Source organism: Parasteatoda tepidariorum, chromosome 5 (assembly GCF_982258835.1).
Source record: "Parasteatoda tepidariorum strain Cologne lab strain chromosome 5, Ptep-v5.0, whole genome shotgun sequence".
Lineage (NCBI taxonomy): Eukaryota > Metazoa > Arthropoda > Arachnida > Araneae > Theridiidae > Parasteatoda > Parasteatoda tepidariorum.
In genome coordinates, this window is record NC_141759.1 from 41,402,343 (window position 1) to 41,424,176 (window position 21,834).

The window sequence follows — 21,834 nt, forward strand, 5'->3', positions numbered from 1 at the left end:
GAACCACCCCAAATGAATGCAGGTGATACGTGTATACTTTAAAATTATGTAAGGTTGTATGAATGAAGAATAAAACCTATAAACGGTTTTCTATTCCTGTATGCAGGCTCTGATTTTTAAATAAGTCACCCTATAAAAGATGGATATGTGTATTGTGTAAAATTGTGTTAGAATTTATGAATGAAGGATAAGTCTATAAACGGCTTTCTATCCTGACAGACTGACTTTTAAATTAATTTCCCTATAAATGTTTTTTTTTTTTTCAAGACTGCTAATTTATTCAATCCGTTAAACATTTTTATTATTATTTCAATTTTATTACCTTTTTACTAATTGTTTCTCATAGATGACAGCACTAATATTTTACCTAAACATTTTTTTTCTTCTTCTTCGATCAAATGTTTTTTTAATTTTATTATATTCGATTCAAGCTATAAGCAATATTTTACATCTTCGCGATTTTTGTTAACTGTTTTATTATTGTACTTTTAAACCTAAACCGCGTTTTAATTCACGCTGGTAAGTTTGATTTCCTTTTACATTTTTCTTTTATTTCATGATTTTTTACAACATAAGGTTTTTTGCGATATCGACACATATAAACATATAAAGAATAATTTTTATCTTAGGATAATTATTCTTTATTCAGAAATATCGCATTTATAGCAATAGATGTGTCTTGACAACGACTATTTGCTTTTACCATTCTTGTTTCTCTACCATTTAGTTTTTTATTTTATTCATGTTTTTCATGTTAATTTGTATATATATATATATATATATATATATATATATATATATATATATATATATATATATATATATATATATATATATATATATATATATATACTTTGTGTGCTTGGGGAAAAAAGAGCGTAAGTTCAAGATAGGGATATTCAGATAAAATTTATAAAAAGTGAAAATCTGCCAAAATGCATCAAACTAACATTATACAAATTATATTCATTTTATAGGTGTAGATAAACAACTAAGTGATTTATAATTGAATGTTGTATTTAATTTCAATAAAGTTATATAAAAATATAATCAATAGGGAAAAAGTTTAGACATTTTTGACTGTTACTAATAAAAAATAAATTAAAATCATTTTTGCATAAAATTATCTTTGGATAAACGAATTTAATAATTCTGTGCTAAAATTTATCAATTCGAGTAAAAAGTTCTCGAGATATGACGAAATACGCAAAAAGTAGCATTAACATCAAGAGATCCTAACTTTCGATCGCTCTCCTGACCAAATTATTAGGACTATATTTCTCAGATTACAGCTACGCCTTAATATTTTGAGGGTCAGGAATCATAATCCGTCAAAAAAATTTATTCAGATGAGCACGCTTTTGTGCCTCACTTCGTAATTTAAAATATTGTCTGCTTAAACTAATTAGAATATTTGAGGTCTCTCCCTCAAACCATTAAAGATTAAGTCCTAATACGCGAAAATCAGATCAATAGACCAAAAGTCTTAGCCTGCCGCAAAGTATGTCAGCCAACTGTAAAAATAAAATAGATGCAATTATAAAAAGAAAATGAAATTTAAAATGCGCATTGAGCTAACAATTTAAAAATCTTTATAAACAGAAAAATAAAAAACGTAATAAAAAAGGATTAAAAAAAATTATGGATTGAGAAAGATAGAAAACTTAGAACAGCCGATGCGTATAACCTCTTGGTCATTCATTCTCCAGAATTTCTTGAAGAATATCCTTCAATAATTTATTAAAGGCAGTAACCTTCAATATTTTTGAGGAAATAGCGAAAAACTAGTATAAAAACAAAATTTCTTGGAAAAGGATACAGTGGAAATTATTATGGCTTCAATATTGTAAAAATCAATTATTTAAAAAATTATTTTCATAATTATTGCTAACCTAATGTATTATTATGTTGCTAAACAATATTTCGTGAAAATAAAATTTAACTGCACACTCTTATAAAAATTGTTATAAATAAGGAAGATCGAAAAGCAATCAAGTCAAAAAAGAAAATGCTAAAGAAATAAAACCAGAACGACTGTCTTAAAAAGAAAATTTGCGTTTGATAAGTCGTCGGTTTAAAAACTCGTTTGCAAAAATTTTTTGAAAAAGTATTAGATTTTTTTATATTTCCTAACAGTAATGATAATCATTTTTTAATAATTGAAAACGTGGTCAATATGCAAAATTGCAACTTTATACAAAATTATTAATGAAAACATTTTATCTATATTGAAGGAATGCAATTCTTCAGATTTAACAAAGAAAAGTAAATAGGTCAAAAAATAAACAAAAAGTCTTATCAGAACTGATCAAAAACAATCTTTTCTTCAACAAGACAAAAATGATCTCAAAGTATTATCAAATAACAAAATATAAATAATCCTCAGAGAATCACTTTCTTTTCTTGGATTTGCACGAATTGAAGAAAGCACCTTTTCATCTTTCATTGGCGATGAGTTAGTTTCACTCCTAGTCACATCGGAATTCATCGTCAGCGCATCGTTACTTTATAATTCGCGTAGGAAGAAACATAAGGGAAAAGATCGTCATGGCAATCGATGTCGCCTCGCGATCGGGGGAAATGCTCTTCGCACACGCTTGCGAACATCGATGTTGAATCTGAAGAATCGCTCTTCGCGGCATCGGGGAAACATCGATGCCTCGGGCAACATCGAACACATCGCGCGGACATCGGAATTTCCGATGCTTCGTAAAATACGCCAACCTAAACATCGGATTGGCGATGGTTACACAACATCAATGTTTTCCGATAAATCGATGTATCGCCCAGTCCTAGTCAAGATAGATATGACTGTTAGTTCTGAAAAAATTCATCAAAAAAGTGGGTTAGTGTAAAGATCTATCCAAGCAACCCAAAATGTGCTCTACAGAAGCGTGATGATTATAGCAATTGGTGCATTGATGTGACTACTGTCAAGTTTGCAGGGCAGGTGAGGTGTGTCTAAGGCAGGGATGGGCAAACTACTGCCCACGGGCTAACTGTGGCATGCCAGAAGGTTTTATCCAACCCGCTGATAGAATTTTAACTAGCCAATTCGTGCTGAATATAAACAATATACATCCATTTTCTTGTCTACTTTGTTTAAAGCTATTTTTGTTAAGTCCAGGGATCCCACTCAAATTTCCGAAAAAAAATTCCCTGACTTTTTCAGGTAAATTTCAATGAAATCCATACCATATTTTATCTATGCTACGAAATTTTTAATCAGAAAATTTGGATTCTTTTATTTGTTATGCCAAGTATTAGATTTTTTGTGTAAAATAAATATCATTATATGAGGAAGGAAGCATTTCAGTATGTCTAAAATGTAAAATTTTTATAATAAATAATTGTAATAGATGTTAGAATTATTTCACTCGAATCTCAATAACTGAGTATTGTTACTGACAATTTTAAGAGTGTTTTTTTTTTCAGGAATAATGAAGGAATTTTCCAGGTTTTCGTAAGAAAATTGCAACTTTCCCTGATTTTTGGAGTTGAAATAAAATTCCAGGTTTTCCCTGTTCTCCCTGCCCCGTGGAACAAATTACTGATGACCTTTTATTTTCTCTATTTTTGTTCTACAAAACATAAATTGATGAAAATAGTTAGCTCAGTCAGCTTCAATTGGTAAAATGTTGAAAGCAGAAGTTCTTTATATATAGCCGTAGATTGGTGCCATCTGAAGCAGTTGTTTTTAAGTATGCCAAAGTATGAGTTTTACAAATCATTACCAAAAGCTAGTTTCCCAAATTCAATATTTCATGCCCAGAAAGTCAGTGCTATGTTTGATTCATCTTACATATGTGAACAAGTGTTTTCAACTATGAACCCTAGAAAAAATCATTCCAGAAGAAGACTAACAAACAAACATTTCGCCTCATATTTTAAAATAAATACATCTCACTTGTAACCTCAATATAAGGAACTTTTAAAAATGAAATCGCAATTTCATTCATCTCATTTAATATTTAAATTAAAACTTGTATATCGTTTTTTTAATTTTAGAAGTTTTTACTTGGCTCACCAAACTTTTTTTTCTCGATTTTTTGCCCTCGACCAAAAAAGTTTGCCCACCCCTGGTCTAAGGGGTGATTGTACTCTGGGTGTATCCCGGAATCCTGAGCTTTTCATATCATCCTTCCAGGTCGAATAGCTAGGAGCAGAGCATGTTGTTTTTTCGCGGAATTCTGAATATCTCAAGACCATTGATTCACAGAATTCCAGGAATCCCAACTTATAGTTGTGATGCCAGAATTGGCATACACATATTTATTTTCTATCTTTTAAAATATCCTTCATTACTTAAGCTTATTTTTATTAATGGAAGAATTACTTTTAAAATAAATCAAAAACTTAATCTTTTTAAGCGAACATAAAATATTTATTTCTTCTCTTCCAGATCAATGTAACGGATACTTTCTTTTTATTTCATTATTATGCAGACATATAAATTTACTGTCGCCTCTAATCGAAAACAAAAATCTATTTATAACTTTTTATTCTAATTTTCCAACGGCTAAATGTTTCGGTTGCATGGTTATAATAATTCACATAAATTTGTTGGCGACTCGTGATCGCCAAGGTGTTCTTTTTAACCCATGTGGACATGCTAGTTGGCTTTGTTTTTGGCTATGATATATTATGATAAATCGCCAACTTTTGGATCTCCTACCCATACTCTTTCTCTGTCCGTTGAGAATAAATATATTCACTTTGAATTTCTAAATTGGAGAGGCTGGGACCCCTTCGGGGGACTCCCAGTCTTAATTTTCTAACGGTCAGAAATGTTGTTCTGCCTTTATGATCTCTCAATAGAGAGTATTATTAATTTCATCTCTTTAAGGGATTTCTTATTTTATTGATGAAGTGGCCACTATCGAAATCTTAAGTTATGATTAATAAAACCTAAATTTACATTCAACGATTTGTACATTATTTCCTGGAAACTCAACTGTTATTGTTTTATTCATTCAATATTGGCCTAAATGAACATTCATACATTCCACTATCAACGATACGCCTAATGAAGGAAGCAGCTAGCTTTCATCATTACAAAAATGGTGCCTTAAGACGGGGAAACGTATCTTTGAAGAAAATTGCCAATCATGTATCATCCCTATTTACATCCTGTTTGAAACTCCAGCCGGTGTTCTCTAATCTTCAAGATCCTGATGAATATCTAATCTACTACTGTCCAGCGCAGCCTACCAGTGAGTTTTCCAGCAGTAGATGTTTTTAAAAGAAAAACGAGTCATCTGTGTTTCTCATAAAACTGTCTGAAATCAATTTCTACGGTGTTTCTAACATCTTCAAAAGTGTTCGGGTCTGTTTCAAAAGAATTCCAGCAAATGTGTCTGTTTCAAAAGAATTTCTTGAAAATGTGTTTCTCAAGAAAAGCTAACGGAAATGGTCAACTGTGTGTGTGTCACTCTCAACAGTGAATATTTTTTTCTCTCTTTCACATCAAAATCAGAGAGAAATTTTTTTTACACAAACTGCAGTGCTTTTTTTTTTGCAGTAAAATTTTTTTTAAATTAACACAATTAGATAATTGCATTTAGTGCTTTTCAATTTCTAATTGATTATTTTACAGATTCAGTACTTAATATTTTCAATGCATAACATTTTTTTAAAGCAATTATTTCTTATTCTCATTAAATATTTTTGGAATTAATTTTCATTTAATATGAATATCTTATATTCTATTTATTTTAATGATTACAATTTATTATTGCTGTTATATGTTCATTTTTTTAAATGATTATTATTTTTCTTAACTTGATATTTTAATTGGTATAACTATTTTTCGTATATATATATCTATATATAATTTTAAGTTATCTGATTATTAAATATGTCTAAACGTAAAAATAATATAAACTTTCATATTCAACCCTTTGCTGGTGATCCAACCACATCAAAGTTTTTCTTTCTTCAATTAGAAGATTATGTTAAGATTAATTCTTTAGATGAAGAACAAGCTATTGCAACTTTTAGATCTTTAATCTCAGGCAATGCTTTAAAATTTTATATTGAGGAACCTTCATTGGTTAAAATGAAAACACTAACTGAAATAAAACATAAATTTTTGGATTTTTTTAGACAAGATGATAATTCATCTATTTTTGCTTTGAATAATATTTTGTTGAAACCTCAGGAAACAATAAGATCCTTAGCTCATAGGATAAACATAACTTTCCATAAAGTGTATCCTAACTTAAATGATTCAGATGCAATTGATACTTTAAAGTACACGCATCTAATGGGAGCTCTTCCTCATGATATTAAGGTCACAATTTTGAAAGAAAATATTAAAAGTTATGAGAATTCTGTTGAAAGAGCACAACAACTTCAGAATATAGACTCGGCTATTAACAACCAATTTAAAGGGAATGATGAGATTGATCTAAATTCGGAAATTTCAAATTTAAAAGAGCAGATAAACAATATTGTTTCAAATAATAATGATAATAAAAATAAATCTGATGGAAATAAGAGACAATTTCAAAACAAAAATAGAAATTTTAAATCGAAAACTTATTCGAATAGTAGTAATTATCGTAAGGCCCCTTATCATAATAACCAACATACCTTTCGGCAGAATTTTTGTGTTTTCTGTGGCAAGCATGGTCACATTATGAAATTTTGTAGAGAATTTTTGAATATTTCTCAATCGGATGTGCAGATTAATCAACATAATAGAAATTTTCAAACTCGAAGGAACTTTAGAAGCAATAGATTTTACCCTAATAGAAGTTACCTAAATAATGGAGATCACTCGTATAATAATCCTAACTATAATAATGACAATAGACAACAAACTTATCCAAATCCTAATGCCACCACTTTTAACCCCAATTTAAACTAAATTTTAGCTCAAATAAGGCTGATGCATTTGAGCTATCACCTAATATTTTGTCATCAGCTAATATTAAGTCAAGCATTAATGAAAAGAAAGATAATTTTACCCAAACAGTTAATAAAATAAAAATGCAAAATGAATGTTTTACTCAAACTAATGAATTTAATGAAATTATTGCAAATGTACACAATGAAATACCTAAACTACCCCTCATTAATGTACAACTTAAGGATTATTCTGCCCCATTTCTGATTGATTCAGGCTCTTCTCTTTCAATAATTTCTAATGAAACATTTAATAAACTTAAACATAACATTAAATATAAATATATTTCACGTTCAGTTTCAATTAGTACTATAAACTCTAAGGTTTCATTTTTAAGTTGTATTCAAATCTCATTTAAAATTAACAACAAGCTATACAAACATACACTTTTTGTTACACATTTAGATAATTCAGTTTTTGAAGGGATATTGGGATATGATTTTATGCTAATGCATAACATTCAATTGTCACCTAAGGGCAATTTTATAACAATTAATGGCGAAAAAGTACCATTAATAGGACAAAAACAATGTACGGATAATGTAAACATTGATTTTGATGGAGATATTGTGTCGGATATTTGTGGAGAGATTCATAATGTAAATAAACAAAATGTAAACAAACAAAATTTGGACACTAAACAAAATGGACAAGCTGTACTAAATCATAAAATTTTGTTGAATCCTGAAGAATATATTTATGCTAAAGTAATAGTTAAGAATCCTTTGAATACTAATGTAATTTTTGAACCAAGAATAGACTATAAAAATATTGAAATTTATTCTTCAATACATAATTTAGAACAAGTTAAAAATTTTCATGGATTCTATAACAAGAAGAATAAATACTATGCTTGTAATATTTTTCTTAAAAATAAATCTGAAGAGACTTTACATTTAAATAAAGGACAAGCTATCGGTCAAATGTATCCTATAGATACTATCCAAGATTATGACTATTCAAAATTAAATTTAAATGATTCTATTGTCAATAATCAAGAACTAGACCAAACTAAAAGACAGGAATTTTTAAATTTAATTGTACCAACAAAAGATATTGTGGACTTAAGAAAAAGGGAATTGAAAGAAGATGATTTCCAGCTAGGTCATCTTGATGAAGCAAAACAAAAGCAATTAAAACATTTATTGTTAGAAAATTACCAAGTCTTTTCAAAATCTTTAAAGACACTCGGGCACACAGATAAAGTAATACCTGAAATTTCTTTTATTCATGATTATCCTATTCGCACTTTGCCATTTCCTGTGCCTCAAGCTCTTCAACAAGAGACACTTAAGCAATTGCATGAAATGGTCGAAGCAGGATTGATCGAAAGAAGTGCAACACAGTGGTCTTGCCCAATGCTTTTGGTTAAGAAAAAGAATACTAATGACCCCAAACAAAAATTTAGATTAGCTTTAGACCTACGATTAATTAACAGCATTCTTAAACATTCAGCTTACCCACTTCCTAAGATTCAAAATATCATTCTAAATTTATCTAATTATAAATTCTTTTCATCATATGATCTTCCTAGTGCTTTTTGGCAATTGAACCTCCCTGAAGAATACCAAGATAAGCTAGCATTTACAACCCCTTGGGGAACTTTTAAAAATAAAAGATTAGTTTTTGGCTTAAAAACAGCTTCTGTAACTTTTCAGGCCCTTATGGATTCAATAATTGAGGAAACTCGACTAGAGGGAATTTTCGCGTACCAAGATGATATAGTCATTGCAAGTAATTCTTTTGAGGAAACTGTAGAAAAACTAAAGGTTCTCATTTCTGTTTTAACTAAATATAATATAACTCTTTCACCAAGTAAATGTAAATTTCACCTTCAAGAAATTGATTATTTAGGATTTAAAATATCAGAACAAAAAGTTTTACCAATTGAATCAAACATCATTAAAATTACATCTTTTCCTATTCCAAAAACTAAACGACAACTTAAGAAATTCATTGGTGTTTGTGGATATTATAGAAATTTAATACCATGTTATGCTAAGCAAATTCAACCGCTAATTGATTTGACCTCTCCTAAATTTAAATGGACTCAAGAACATCAAAATGTTTTTAATTCTTTACAAGAGGTATTTTTCAATAAACCATTCATAAGACTCCCGCAATGGGATAAAGATTTTATTTTAAATACAGATGGTTCAAATTTTGCTATTTCTGGTGTACTTTTACAGGAATTTGATGGTAAACTGTCTCCTGTGTCATATTTTTCCAAAACACATAAAAATGCAGAAAGAAAGTACCCTGCTATCAAAATAGAATTAATGGCTATAGTAAAATCAGTTTTGGCTTTTAAACATTATCTGTATAATAGACATTTTATTATTTTATCTGATAGTAAACCCCTTAAACATTATAAGAAAACTTCTTCTCCCATGGACTTAACAACAAGATGGTTAATTCAGTTAAGCGAATATTCTTTTACTTTTAAGCACATTTCTGGAGTCAAAAATGTTTTGGCAGATTATTTTAGTAGATTAGAACAAGAACCTCCCCAACAGGACATATGTAGTAATCCTCAATTACTTCAAGTGAATGATGAAATATTTCCTTTTATTGAAAACTCTAATGATGATGAACAAAATTATATAAATAATACCAATGTAAACAAAGACCCCCTTATGGAAATTAGATAAAATATCAAGCCCCCAAAAATTAGATAAAAATATCAAGAAAATTTATAGCAATATTGAAAACAAACAATTCACTAAATCGAATCAACATTACTTTATTGATTCTGACACTAAATTATTAATGTATGTACATATGGAAAATGATAGAGAATTTCCTGTCATTGTTGTTCCTAAATCCTTAATAGCTAAAGTTCTTGCAATAATTCATCTTCCACATTTTGGAATTAAGAAAACTTACCAATTTTTAAAATGTAGATATTTTTGGTATGGTATGTATTCAGATACAGAAAATTTTGTTAAATCTTGCCCCAAATGTATGGAAAACAAACATCATAGAATACCTCACGCTCCTTTACAAAATAATTTTATTCCCAAAAGACCATCTGAATTTGTTTCTTTAGACATAGTAGGACCTTTTTCTAATCAACAATATATTTTAACTCTTATTGATCATTTCAGCAAACATTTAGAACTTTTTACATTAACAAAAATTACTACCGAAGCTGTCACTGATTGTCTTTTTGCATATATTTGCACTTATGGCAGACCTGATATGATCTTAACAGATTTAGGTACTCAATTTACATCAGAAATATTTGAATATTTTTCAAAACCATTAGGAATTAAAATGAATCACACTACTTGTGCACATCCTGCCGCTAATTCTGTTAGTGAACGGATTAATACCAGCATAAAATCAACAATAAATTCTTTAATGAAAGATGGCATAAATTTTAAAAATGCAGCAAGAATTCATAAAAACTTGTATAATGGTGCTAAGCATAGCACAACTGGATTTTCACCTAATGTAATACATTTCGGTCGAAATTTGTCATTGATTTTTGATACTTATAATCCCGATATTCAAGTACAGCAAATAGATAAAGGTCATTATTTGGATAAAATTCTTTCGGATTTAAATAAAATGTATGATAAAACTTATGAAAATATTGCAGACGCCCAATGTAAACAAAACAAAAGTAATAATGAAAAATCAAAACTCAGATGCTTAAAACCTAATGATATTGTGTATATTAAATCAAGGGATAAATATAACAAAAAGTTTTCTGGTCCTTACAAGGTAATTAAAAAGCATACTGATGTAACATATTCAATCCAAATGTTAGATAATCATCATGGTAGGATTTTTAAAATACATATTGATAGATTATTATTAATGAATAAAAGAAAGGAACATTTAAATGATAACGATAATGTCTCTAGGAATAATGATAATTATAAATCTCATTACAATTTAAGGAATAGAATCGTTTAGAAAATTTTTTTGGTTTTGTGAATGAAAGATAAATGATTTTTCGAGTCTTTCCTGCTGTAAAGGCAGTAACATTTTGTTTACAAATATAAAGTAAAACATTTTTTTTCCATTCATATAAATATCTTTTTATTTCAAGTGTATTTTCAATTTATATATTTACTATTTTTGCATTTCAAGTATATATTTTTTTATTTGGTTTTCATATGTGAAAATGAAAACAGACTTTAACAAGTTGCAATCACAGTAAAATTTTGGTGTAAAGATATTTTGTGCAGTTTAAATATGAAGAACTGTATAATTGATTAAAAGTTCAAGCAATATAAATATTTACATGAAAGAAATCGTTTACTCTAAGAACTCTTCAAATTTTTATAGTTCAATCTTTAACCCTTATGCACAATGGATGCTAACACAAAGCATTCTAGGATTAGTTGGTAAACAATGAATATTTTATAAGATATGGAATTCATAAATAATACTTGTATTTATATATATAATTGAATTTCAACCACATGCTCACATTTAACAAGTACTATAGTACAGTATAAATAAATTTTGATATCTATATTGATTAAACTCTATCTCATTGTTGCTGTTGTTTTGCATGGAGGCATCTGTGCGGAATGATTTATGGTGATTTTCTTTACTTAGGCGCCAGGTAATTAAATTCATTAAGTGACGTAGAGATAAGATTTTTTTTATTACAATGTAAATAAACATGAATAATTAATTCAATGGTAATTTTTTTTAAAATTTAGAACAACCGTAAAGATTACATGGATTATAAGTTGTAATAATGTAACAACAATAATTTTTATTAACAATATTGGACATGTTACTCAGTCCTAAATTTTTTTTAAACATGAATTGAAATAAGATAATATATTTATACTTTCCTGTGCATAAGAAAAGGGTTATTTAATACAAGTAATACACACCAAAATACTACTTTTGATTTAAATACTTTTACTGTGAAAAGCTAATGCAACTTTTAGTGAATGTTTTTAAATGAGCTATTTAATAATTGTTTAAAATAAAGATAAGTATTCTTTCTGCTGAGTATAAATATTTAGATGAACATAATAAAATGTTCAGATTTTTTTTTCATGCTGAAATATATAAGTTTGAAATAATGGAGGCAAACAAAACTGAAGTAAATTATTTTTCTCAAGAAAAGGACTTGTACGAAAAAGAAGAAATAATAATATTGTAAGTTTGCTCTTCTCTCTGAGTTGAGAGAAATTAAAAATATCCTGGCCAGGTCATGACAATGCTAAGCAAAAGTAGCATTTTAAATACTCAGCAAATTTTTCATGTATAGCTCAGAACATTTACATATGATATTTAGTAACTTGAGTGTTAAAAGTATATCTTAGAACTACAACTGTATGTTCTAAAATTTTTTTTGAATAATAATTTTTCTTTGATCTTTAATTATACATAAGTGTATATTTCATATTTTGTTCCTTGAATATATTATGTTTCAATGCATAAAATTTTTTGTAACATGGGGGGAGATCCAATTTAAAAAAAAAAATATGTATATATTTTTTTTTCTGTGTCCAGCGGGGATATATGTGATGCCAGAATTGGCATACACATATTTATTTTCTATCTTTTAAAATATCCTTCATTACTTAAGCTTATTTTTATTAATGGAAGAATTACTTTTAAAATAAATCAAAAACTTAATCTTTTTAAGCGAACATAAAATATTTATTTCTTCTCTTCCAGATCAATGTAACGGATACTTTCTTTTTATTTCATTATTATGCAGACATATAAATTTACTGTCGCCTCTAATCGAAAACAAAAATCTATTTATAACTTTTTATTCTAATTTTCCAACGGCTAAATGTTTCGGTTGCATGGTTATAATAATTCACATAAATTTGTTGGCGACTCGTGATCGCCAAGGTGTTCTTTTTAACCCATGTGGACATGCTAGTTGGCTTTGTTTTTGGCTATGATATATTATGATAAATCGCCAACTTTTGGATCTCCTACCCATACTCTTTCTCTGTTCGTTGAGAATAAATATATTCACTTTGAATTTCTAAATTGGAGAGGCTGGGACCCCTTCGGGGGACTCCCAGTCTTAATTTTCTAACGGTCAGAAATGTTGTTCTGCCTTTATGATCTCTCAATAGAGAGTATTATTAATTTCATCCCTTTAAGGGATTTCTTATTTTATTGATGAAGTGGCCACTATCGAAATCTTAAGTTATGATTAATAAAACCTAAATTTACATTCAACGATTTGTACATTATTTCCTGGAAACTCAACTGTTATTGTTTTATTCATTCAATATTGGCCTAAATGAACATTCATACATTCCACTATCAACGATACGCCTAATGAAGGAAGCAGCTAGCTTTCATCATTACAATAGTCAAGCGAAATTTTCACCTCAATCTAAAATTTAAATTAAGAATTAAAGGTTCTACAATTTAAGTTTTGAACCCTTCGCTAAATCACGTTAACATGACGTTTTTCTACACATGACCACTCTTTAGCAATTTTGGTTTGAAGGATTTTCATCGTTTTTAATATTTGAAACTACGTCGGAATCTGCCAATATCGCGATTCATGTTCGCATGATTTTAATATCAAACATCGATTTTTGCATTTATCTGATTTAAAAGTCACTCAATGTAAATCGTATTCAGCGATTAAAAAAATTCCAATATCGCAGTTTGTATTTATGAGCTTTTAAAATCAATATCGCGATTCGCATTCAAGCGAGTTTAAAATCTAATGTCGCTATTTGTATTCACGGGACCTAAAAAGCATGAATCGCGATTCGTATGTACGCGAATCAGAAATCCAAAATCGCGATTTGTATTTTCTCGTTCCTAAATACAATATCGCCCTTCATAATCACACAATTCTAAAATCCGATATCGCGATTTGTGTTTTCGCGTTCCTAAAATCTAATATCGCGATTCACATTTGAGGAAAGATTAAAGGCCATTGAAACAACAAGGAAATTTCTGTATTCACAATAACTTACAGAAAATAAACAACAAACTGTTACAAATGTCGAAAATTTATTGCTTGCATTGTGAAATGTGTTTATTTATCTTTTGAATTGCAAATATTTTTGTAGCTAGTACAATGATTTATCAATAAATTTTTTTTATACTAATTGTAAGTTTATTAATTTTCAAATCCATTATTTATTTACTACTTTTCATATATTTCAGAGTCATTATTTTATGTCAACCCGCATTCGTTGTTATCCCGTATCTGACATTTACAATGAATGAAGCCCATGAAAAACAATTGACCAAGGTACTATTGTTCTTTGATTTAGGTATCTAAGAGGTGGTAAATTCTAAATTGAAAAAAAAGTGCTGCTACTTAAAAAAAATTGGCATCAATTATAAGAAGTTAATATTAAAACAAATGAAGATGGTAGAAATTGTTTTTTTTTAATTGATGCATTTAATTTAGTATTATATATTGGAGGCCTTAAATGTAATTAACAACAAAGAATCTTACACTATTCTAAAGTTAACAAAACACAAGTTGTAGCCACCCAACAACAAACACTTAATCTAGAATCTCTGTCATTCCTTATCACACCATAACCTTTATGAAAGACATTATTATTCTTTCCTTAAACATTTATTTAACAAAGGTATTACCTAAGTTTAAACAAATTACAGGATTACTTTTTACAAATACAGTACTTGATTAATTAAAGCATTAGGCTGAATGCTAAACATTTGCCATGAAAAACCCAATGAATAATTTTTATTGTACATACATTTAAACACATACAAAAAATTTAAATTATTATAAAATTAAAATCTTACAATAAATTGGGAAAAATTATTCAAAAATCATAGTAGTCCAGATTTTTTTTAAATAATTGTTATATTTTAATAAAAATTCAAATTATTTATTGTATTTTTCTGCAGACAATATGGCTGCTTTGATTAATTCAAAGAGTATGTACTAATGTAAAATCAGTCCTTTGCAATGCTTATAAACAGCAGTGTTTTCACAACAGCGCGAGAATCTCGCTTATTTTTTTCTTTTCTCACATTAAAAAATCATTAACGCGAGAAGATCGCACACTCTATTAATCAATTTCAAAATGAGCGAATTTTGGAAAAAAATTAGTCTTCTGCCATTTTGAATAAAATCCGTTTCACTTTTCTTCCTTGATCTTTCATTATTTTCAACATGGATCCCTGTTATCTAGCTTCCCTATTTACCAGTATAGTTCAGAACCGGTGCGAACAGCAGAACACAGTGCCCCCCCCCCCCGAATGACGGAACGCCTTTCAGAACACATTTTTCTGCAACCACGTGTTCACGGAAGGTAAGATTTCTTCATGTAACATGTCTAAATTTTTTTCAATGCTACAAATTTACTAAGTGATTCCGAATTGCTCAGCATCTGTTGCAAGGTCATTTTAGCACTCAAAACCGAATTAAGACAAAATATCGTATACAAATGACTGATAAACATTTGAGCAACCTAAAGAGAAAAGCTGATGAAAAACAGATATAGAACGTTTTCCATATGATGATGTGGCAAAAATATTCAATGCTTTAAAAATTAGAAGCTGTTAAAAATGTATTATAATTAACGAAATATTATTTTTCCAAGTCTATTCGCTTTTTTTTTAATTTTTAGAAATCTCACTTAACTTTTTGAGATCTCACCCTGTTTTTGAGAAAGGGTGAGAAATTCTCTCTCATTTTTTTTCTGTAATGAAAACACTGAACAGTGTATGAAAAACTAGAAAATTATTGTCTTTTTTAATTTTAACTAGCTTTCAGCAAAGTTTCGTGAGACTGGACTTACATGTGTTATTGAAACAAGTTCCTAAATTTTAGAACAAAACATTTTCTTAAGATTTATCATAAGAGTAAGAGACATTTTTTTACCATCCAGTTAAAAATATAAAAATACTGCAGTCAACACTTAACGATTTGGAATAATTTATTCAAAGGATAAATCTTCATACAACCATTATTCAATATTGTTAAATAAACTATATTGCATAACAAACCTGCTTAAGCCTACCTGACCAGTCACTGTACAATTTAAATAATGCACCTTCCATCTGCCGTAACGCTTGTCTCTGCTGTCCTTCAGTTTCAGCATTCAACAAATCTGCTAATGCTTCAACTTCTGTAAGATCCAACTTACCAGCAAGGAAAGCCCTATAAAAACACTAATTATTTTATTTGATTATGCATAAGGCATATGCATGTACACGAGGGGCCTGCTTGACCCTCCTCCCCCCCCCCCTCTTATTAGCTTTCAGAATTTCCATTGAAAAAATGTATTTCTATATTTTTATCTAAGGGTTCTTATTGTTCGATAAATCGTTAAAAAAATAAAGATATCACTAATAATTTAATGTAAAAAGATACTTTGAGGTAGAGATTGTTGAATGATTCATCCATATTTAGTAGCATGAATTATACAATGAAATGTTATGAAAATAAACTGTTTTCAATAATTTTGCTAGTAATCAGAGCGATTTGTTTTAATGATGATGGGATCATATTTTTCAGATTGCAACTACAGGGAAATAGGTAACCCACATTGTATGTGGCAATTTTCTATTTTCATATTTACTATTGGTGATTTTTTTTAATGATTATTTTAGAACAATTTTTTAAATATTTAATTGGATGCAAACTAAAGCTTACAAATGTGGAGAACATTAAAACCTAAAGATATTATTGAACATGAAAAATATATGAATATAAAGTTGACTCTAGTGTAATATTTTTCTAATAATCTAAATCTCTTCATTAAATGATTTTAGATATAAGAGCTCAGCTTAGTTAGATATCATAATCTATAATTAGAGCTGTCATTCGTAGAATAATAAAAAACTGAAATTTTAAGGAAAGGATTATTTTTTATTTATTTATTTATTTTTTTGAGGAAAAAAAATGAAATTTTTAAACTTGGAGGAAACTTTTAATAAAGACATAAATTATCAAAACATTTTAAAATATTTCCTTTAAACCAGTGATAATAGCTCCTTGATAATGACTTTAAATAATAAGTTGAGTATTTCTTTAAACATACTCTTAACATTCTATAGAGAACCTGCTAGACTTTGGAAGCTAATGGTTCTACTTTTCTACTATAAGTGGTCACAATTTAAAATAATATGAATCTGCCATTTAAAGACACAGAATGACTAAAAGAGAATATTTTATGATTATGAAAGAAATGCAAGCAGTAATTAATTACTAAATTACTTTAATATCACTTTAGAATAACAACAAATAATGTGAAATGATCATGTTTTCATTGAGAAATAAAATATTACAATAGATTATTGAAATACAAAAATAGTTTTCTAGAAATTTGAAATAAAAATTTTGTGTCTCAAAGGATGCACCATAACTTTATTTTTGAATCCCCCCAATGTTTTGTGTGTTTCATACGCTGTAACATATAAGCAGAATCACTGATTTAATGCAATAAGAACTCAGAATTTAAAAAATAATATTAGTTGAAGAATGAAATAAATTTATGTTAAATACAATAAAGTTACTATTGCAATAAATAAAACAAAAATAAATAAAATAAACAACACAAAACTCTTAACATTTTTAAAATACTATAATAACTAACCTCTTAGTAAATTCACCCGGTTCAGCGAAACGAAATTGTTGAAGCTTGGAAAGAGCTGTTAACACACTTTTAATTACTGCAGTCCCTCCATGGATATGCAATTCACAAGAATCTTCGCCAGTAAAACTGTTCGGAGCTGCAAAAAAAACGAACAACAGTATTGTAAAATAAAAATTATTACACCTTATCTTTTTAAAAATATTTTACTTCAACAATTAAATTAATTTAAAATAATAGTTAATGATATAAAAACAGAAAATTATTTACATTGAATAAATACAGACAGAGGAAGAATAGGTATGTTGAAACAGACTCAATTATTTTTCTATTAAGATTTTTTTTCATTACTATATTCCATTACTTCCTATAAAATTACAGGCGCACAGGCATCTTTCAGAAATTTTATAAGATAATATAAAAAAATTATTATTTTGAAAATCATTTTAATGACTGAGATTGTCAATCCTGAACTTTTGGCATTTTGCTTTGATGTAATGAAGTCTGCAAAATTTAATTCGCTTTTTAATTTTAAAAATACTTTCACTCTCTGCCACTGAATCAAGGAAGTGGTTATAACAAGAATATCAGATATAAATAAAATGATGCATAATAAAAATTTCTGATTATTATTATTATTTGTAAATCCTCATTTAGAAAAGCATCATCACACCAGTTTAATGAATTTAACGAAATTTATGTTTAAGATTTTGAAAAAAAATTTGTTTTTTGATGATAGGATCTTGTGAAAGATACTTTTTTTCAAGATGGGTCAGAGATTTATAAAAGGTCCAAAAAAATCACTATTTATTTCCAGAGTTGGCAAAGTTTAGGACAGAATGGATTAATCCACAGTTTAAACCAGGGTTTAATGCATTTTGTCCAAAACCCCTCTGTCTTAAACCCTTTTGCTCAAATTATGTCATAATTTTTAAAAAGTATTGTGAAAAATAAAATGTTAATTTTTGAACAAGAAACAAAATGAAGACATTTTTTTTTTATTAAAAAAGTTTATTATTATTTTTAATACTGCATTCTTTATCCTTGTGCGAAAACATAATTTATCAGTAATAAAAGCATATACATTCATAGTTAAGGAGGCATTCAATTTTGTTGTTCAATGAATTGTGGATAGTCAAAAGTTATAAATCTTTTCCTGTTATATTATTTTCGTTCAATAAGTTTAAGCAAATTTGCAAATTGTATAAAAAGTATCAACTATTTATATGTAATTATTATGTGTACAATGTTAAACATATAGAATTTTTACCTTTTACCAATCAGGGGTCTGTCCAGACATTTTGTGAAAGGTCCGTTTTTCGTGAAATTGTGAAAAAATTACTCACATTCTTTCAACCAGGGTCCGCTTTTATGAATTTGTGCAAATAGGGTCCGTTATTGCAAAAAAAAAATTTTTTCAAGGAGTTTTTAAATTGTAAAGACATACAAGATTATGCTCAACACTGTAAAATTATAATTAAAAAAATTAAATTTTAAAAAATAAACAACAATTGCTGCTTCTAAATTAGAGATTCAACATACAAATATTTGGTATTTAGCCTATACTGCTGAACGCAGAATATTAATTTCGGACGAATAATGGAAGAATCGTCTGCCGAAGACAAAACTTAATTCGTTTACATCCATCTTTCTTGTTTTCTGCCCTGGAAAGGGTTTATTCGATTAACAAAATAATAATGAAGATAAACAAATTTGTGAAGGAAGGGTCCATTTTTAAGTTAAAATATTTTGTGAAGGGTCCGTTTTTAAGTTAAAATATTTTGTGAAGGGTCCGTTTTTATGAAAAGATATTTTGTGAAGGGTCCGTTAACGGACCCAAATTTCTTCTAAACAGACCCCTGCCAATGTTCAAGTTTTTGGATTCTTTAAGACAGTTTTAGTCAGTTTAGGACAATTTAAGACAATTTAGGACAGTTGAAGACAATACAATCCATGTGTCCTGTCCAAAACCAGTTTAGGACGTCCAAAACCCCAAACTATTTCTAAATTGATCACTGAGAAATGATGCATTAATAAAATAAAATAAAATATATATATATATAAACAAAATATAACATACAAGGAAACCAAAGCGTCAAAGCTTTGTCTAAGAGTTCACCAGTTTCTGGATCTCTTAATTTGCATAATATCGCCTTTCTTGCTGGGGGAGGGTCAGTCAGTTTGCCCATTTTCAGAAGTACATTCAAAGCATGAGGTCCAGATATTCTTACAACAGCAATAGCAGATACCCCAGGGGGAGTGGATAATGCAAAAATTGTACTTCTGTTTAAATAGCAATAACTTCTACTAACAGGAGAGCTTACTTTATTCAAGGAATTTTGCAGCTTCATATATATGGATGATAAATGATACAGAAATTCTAAAAAAAATTATAATAAATTATTAACAATTTAAAACATAATTTTTGCTTATCTTTTAAAGGAATATTGTTACAAGGTAGATATTAGATAAGAAACTTTTACAGGAGTGTATAGCAATTGTATAACAACCAGACATTTTTTTAAAGGTCCTGTTTTTGTAAAATTGTGAAAAAACTATTTCTAATTTATGAATATAAAATAAGCGTTAAGTCACATTCTTTCGACCAGGGCCCTGCTTTCGTGAAATTGTGCAAATAGGGTCCTGTTATTGCTAAAAATCTTTTCGAGAAGTTTTTAAATTGTAAATCGATGCAAGATTCTGCTCAACAATTGCTGCTACTAAATTCGAGATTCAACATACAAATATTTGGTATTTAGCCTATACTGTACAACAGAGAATATTCATTTCGGACGAATAATGGAAACAAAATCACTTACATTTTTAATAACTTCAATTGAGATATTTTAAATAACACAACTTAGTTATGTATCACTTTTAATGTGTTACACATTAAGTAAATTTAAACAACTCTTAAATTTATAATATTTTATTCAAAAAATTGTCAGAGGTTAATATTTATTTATATAATATTCTATTAATTAATTTTACGAATAAATATAAATTGATCAATTATTTATTAACAAAAAAAATTATCATTTAATATCAATAAGAATAAAGACACAATGTTTGAAAATATAGAAATATTTTCTTATATTACAACATTTGAAATTTAAACTATGGAAAACTTAGTTTGTTTCGAACCGTTTTTTTTCTTCTTCTTCTTTTTTCTTCTCCCCCGGGAAGGTTTAATTCGATTGACAAAACAATAATGAAGATAAACAAGTTTGTGAAGGGACTGATTAAAAGATAAATTATTTTGTGAAGGGTCCATTAGCGGACCCAAATTTCTTCTAAACAGACCCCTGCTAAGGCACTAAAGAGTTTTTGTACTTGTAAACTTAATCACAGAAAGGCACCAATTCATAGACAAATCTTTTCATGTTTATTTTTTCTTTTAAATCTTGCAAATCTGAAATCCATTTGGCGCCTTGAAGATTGCAGCTGGCGTGAAAGATCATGATACGGAAATATAACCATTATTAGTAAAGGAAATTGACTTTTATGAGTAGTTCTACAAGTTGGTCCCCTTTTGTACTGTTTTTTTTCGCATGCTACTTCCCTACTGTGCCCAAAACTCTGTAACTTTTTAGATGCTGTTACAGAAACAGAAATCTTCTTTTCTACAGTATTGAAATGGATTTAGTTCAGTGTAAGATTACAAGATGTTGCGTTTCTTTGACGCTGTGAATTATTTTTTATAAATGATGCCTTATAAAGGAAACTAGCTTTTACAAATATTCATGGCCCTCCCAAATAAAGTCTCATTGCTAGAAACATTGAAGATATAGTAACTCGAATTCCATAAAATTAAGTCAATTTCATAAAAATTTTAAAATTTAACATTGAAATTGAAAACGAACAGTAATTGAAAATTTTTATTCCTAAAATTTACAGCACGTGTTAAAAATCACTATTTGGATTACTATTAAAAACAAATGAATTATATTTATGTAATTAAAAATTGTGGATGCTAGTGAAATAAATAAAAGTCTTACTACGACCAAAATCGACGTTCATATCACAAAACTGAAAGTAAAAACTCAAATAAGGAAAATGTCAGAGATCGGTCTTTAGATGTGTAATAGCTTTTAATAACATCTAATAACTTTTTTCTAATAAAAAAGTAGCATTATCAAAAATCATAGAACCAGATGATGAAGGGTTCAGAGCGTGCTGCTCCTTTGTTTGTAAACAAAAACGTTAGCTACAGCTACAGTGAAGATTCCTTCATTGAAATATGAAAAGTATTTTTCTTTTAATCATTGAAATCATGAAAATTTCACATTAATAAAGTACAAATAAACCATGGATTTATAAGAATTATAATTCAAAGTGCATTTCTCTGCAATCAATACGTTTGGTTTTCCTTCCGAATAT

At 28.3% G+C, this 21,834-nt stretch overlaps 1 protein-coding gene across 2 annotated transcripts in view; it reads right to left on the reverse strand.

Moving 5' to 3' along the window:
• LOC107452191 (uncharacterized) overlaps positions 1-21,791 on the reverse strand; it is a 43,388-nt gene extending 21,597 nt beyond the window's left edge. The window contains exons 1-4 of one of the 2 annotated variants that reach the window (XM_043048146.3): positions 21,453-21,791; positions 19,535-19,834; positions 17,458-17,593; positions 15,866-16,019 (exon numbers count right to left, since the gene is read on the reverse strand). In XM_043048146.3, the coding sequence (XP_042904080.2) occupies positions 15,866-16,019; positions 17,458-17,593; positions 19,535-19,834; positions 21,453-21,474 (612 nt within the window). In that variant the 5' untranslated portion in view covers positions 21,475-21,791. Of the gene's footprint in view, positions 1-15,865; positions 16,020-17,457; positions 17,594-19,534; positions 19,835-20,598; positions 20,746-21,452 lie in introns of those variants that run through there. The other variant, XM_043048145.3, reaches the window with a different exon arrangement.
• Between the last annotated feature and the right edge of the window lie 43 nt (positions 21,792-21,834).